The 3,133-nt window shown below is 32.8% G+C and overlaps 1 protein-coding gene across 1 annotated transcript; it reads right to left on the bottom strand.

The window, feature by feature from the left end:
• Window positions 1-1,828: 1,828 nt before the first annotated feature.
• or62b5 (odorant receptor, family 62, subfamily B, member 5) lies at window positions 1,829-2,758 on the bottom strand. The gene has a single exon (XM_052536221.1). It carries the CDS (start codon window positions 2,756-2,758, stop codon window positions 1,829-1,831), a length of 930 nt encoding a protein of 309 aa, XP_052392181.1.
• Between the last annotated feature and the right edge of the window lie 375 nt (window positions 2,759-3,133).

The raw sequence follows: 3,133 nt of genomic DNA, 5'->3' as shown, positions 1-3,133 counted from the left end.
ACGCGTAAAAAGACAGTATAAGTCATTATAATCAGTAATTATGTCCCCTCTGGATGCAGCAAATGCCTCGTTTATATTGAATTTTATTGGTTTTGTCTCGTCATACCAGGTCATGGTATCATATGTTAAAGGGCGTAAGGGGCGTGATTTCCACAGATAGATTTTTTCTTTCTTTCAGAAAGGCGGGGAATATAGGAGAAACAATATTGTACAGTATGTGGAAAATAATGTGTTTTTTTTACCTTAAAACAGCATAAACACATTTCATTAAACCAAATACACAAAATAATGTTCTTTTTAGCCACATCATATGACCCCTTTAACTGGACAAAGAAGGCTTGGCCCTGCATTTGTCTTGGTATTGTATTTGCTGTGAAACATTTTCACAAATTTATATTGAATGAGGAAGGACAATGCATCCTGAAACCATTTTCCTGCTGGAAAAGTTGAGTGACTTACCAGTAAGTGGAACGCTGGAGGGAAAGTTCAGATGGTAACTTTAAGAAAGGTTCTAGTTTGATTTATGTTGACAGTTTAAGGGATTTATGTGTGATGCGGATAACATGTCCCTGTTCTGTGTTGTTAATCAGAGAAGAATGTGATAGTAAAAGTTTCTCAATTAAGTTGCCATGCCTCCATTTATTACATATTGGGTTTTGGTTTGTTTGAAATAAGCTAACTATACTTTCGCTTTTTAATCCTTTTTTGTATTAATTTACTTAAATATGGTATGTTAATATGGTAAGCTTAATAAATAAATCATAAACCATATTTAAGTATCTGTGAATCGACTTAGGTTCAGTGTAAGCTCCTGTGAGAATATACTAGTTTTTTTTTTTTTTTTTTTTTTTTTTTTACAGCAAAGGGTAACCAGTCCCTTCTTGGCTTGTATCGAAATCCTCTGACCGCAGTCATCACTTCTCACTGTAGCTTACGCTACTCCTACATCCAACGTCATGCTCTAGAGTGGCACTCTCGTGATACACATACGACAGTTAGCAGAAGATAGAAATTACAATTTAAAAACTTTATAAGCTTTGTGCTTTATTTCTTATACAAATTATTGTTTCACTTAAGAAGGCCTTTATTAACCTCACAGAGCCATGTGGAGTACTTTTTATGATGGATGTTTAAATTTTTTGGCTTCAAAATCCTGACCACTATTCACTGCCATTATAAAGCTTGGAAGAGCCAGGTCTGATTGCATTCATCTGAAAAAAAAAAAACAAAGTCATATACACCTACGATAGCTTAAGGGTGAGTAAATAGTGAGTAAATGCACAAAACGTAGGTCGTCCCATTTATCATTTTAGCTTCAAAAGGGTGCTTGAAAGCACCCCCTTTGTGGTCGCTATGCGCCCTCTATGCCGAACCCGCACTGAGGTGAGCTCCACATCAGATTTAAAAAAAAAAAAAAAAAAAGCCTGGTAGGAGAATAAAAAGATGCAATTACTTCTCTTAGAGCCTGAGGTAATTAACCTAAGGTCACTAAATAAAATAATTTAATACACTATGCAAAGTAATATACGTCATGATGGAAAATAATCTAAACTGTATTTCCTCATTCTCTTTTTTTTATGAATGTAACGACACATAAGTGAGCTTTTATTTCTTTGCATTGTTATCTACTGACTAAGAAAACATTTTACTAAAAATAAACTGAACTAAGCCTATTTCATAGTAATAAAAATTGTAACTACTGTATGAACATTTTGGTTTATGTTTTTAGCATGATATGACATGAGCATTGCTTTATTTATGTTATAGTTGTTTAAAATATGGATTTAGTATTGTATAAAGACTATTAAACATATAGAACAGAAGTTTATTATGTTTTTTTCAAGATATTTATACATGCTTTCAAGACTCTGTTGCGGACTTCTTTCAAGTTTAAGCCATAGATTACAGGATTTAAAAGAGGGGGCACAATAATTATTTCTAAAGCCAAAAAATTACGCAGATCATCTGGGAAATCGCTTGAGCCGTACCTGTTGTACATTGTATCAAAAAGCATTGCAACGCTGAAATTAAATAATGAAATTACATGAGGCACACATGTCTGCCAAAATTTTCTTCTGCACTCTAATGATGCTTTACATGCAATAGCAAGCTTTACATAGGATACAATAATTACAGCGAAAATGCAAAAATTAAATGAAATACTTATTAATCCATAAATGTTATTGGTGACAGTTGATTCACATGACAGCTTTACCATTGACCAGTTGTCACAATACAGTTTATCAATGTGATTTTTACATAATACTAACCTATTTGATAGAAGCAGAGCAATGAGTGTTGAAATAAATGGTACAGTCCAACAAACTAAAAGTAGCATGATGCAAGAATATGCGTTCATCTTTGAGTGATAGTCTAAAGGTTGACATATGGCCACATGTCGGTCATATGCCATCGCTGCTAATGTAGAATATTCACATTTAATTGAACTATAGATAACAAAAGATTGAAAAGCACACATGTAAGAAGGAATCACATATGAATCCAGTATTAAATCATGTAGGAATTTAGGATAAAATCCAGTGGCTCCATACATTCCATTTAAACACAGATTGCACAGAAAAATGTACATTGGTTGATGAAGGGATCTCTCCAAAACAATGACCACACAAAGGCAACTGTTCATAAACAATATTAGACTATAAATAAAGAAAAAGAATGTGAAATAAATATGTCTATATGATTTAGAGCCTTGTGGTTCCATCAGGGTGTAGGTTGCAAAATTAGTAATATTATCCATTACTGCCCTTTGTTACCACAATTTACTAAATTAATTGATATTTGATTATTAGCAGTCATCAAATGTTACAAATTAAGAACAACAATTAAAATCTAAAGGAACTGATAAGCATTGATGTCTTTTATCAAGCCTAAAAATATAACACAAAATTGCTAATACTAGGCAACAATTACCATGCTAGAGTCCTCATCTTGCATGTTCACAAACACAAAGAGGCTCTGAAGAAAACCGGCATGCTTACAAATGCCTTTTATCCTCACAGCAAATTCTCAATTTGACTCAAGACACAAGCATATACACCTCAGGGATTCATTTACAACCTATGTTTATCACAAATGTTATTTTCAGTATAAATTAATTAATTTCTTAGTATAT

This window comes from Carassius gibelio, chromosome A21 (genome assembly GCF_023724105.1).
Source record: "Carassius gibelio isolate Cgi1373 ecotype wild population from Czech Republic chromosome A21, carGib1.2-hapl.c, whole genome shotgun sequence".
NCBI classification, from domain to species: Eukaryota; Metazoa; Chordata; class Actinopteri; order Cypriniformes; family Cyprinidae; genus Carassius; species Carassius gibelio.
This window is presented reverse-complemented; position numbering and strand designations above follow the sequence as displayed.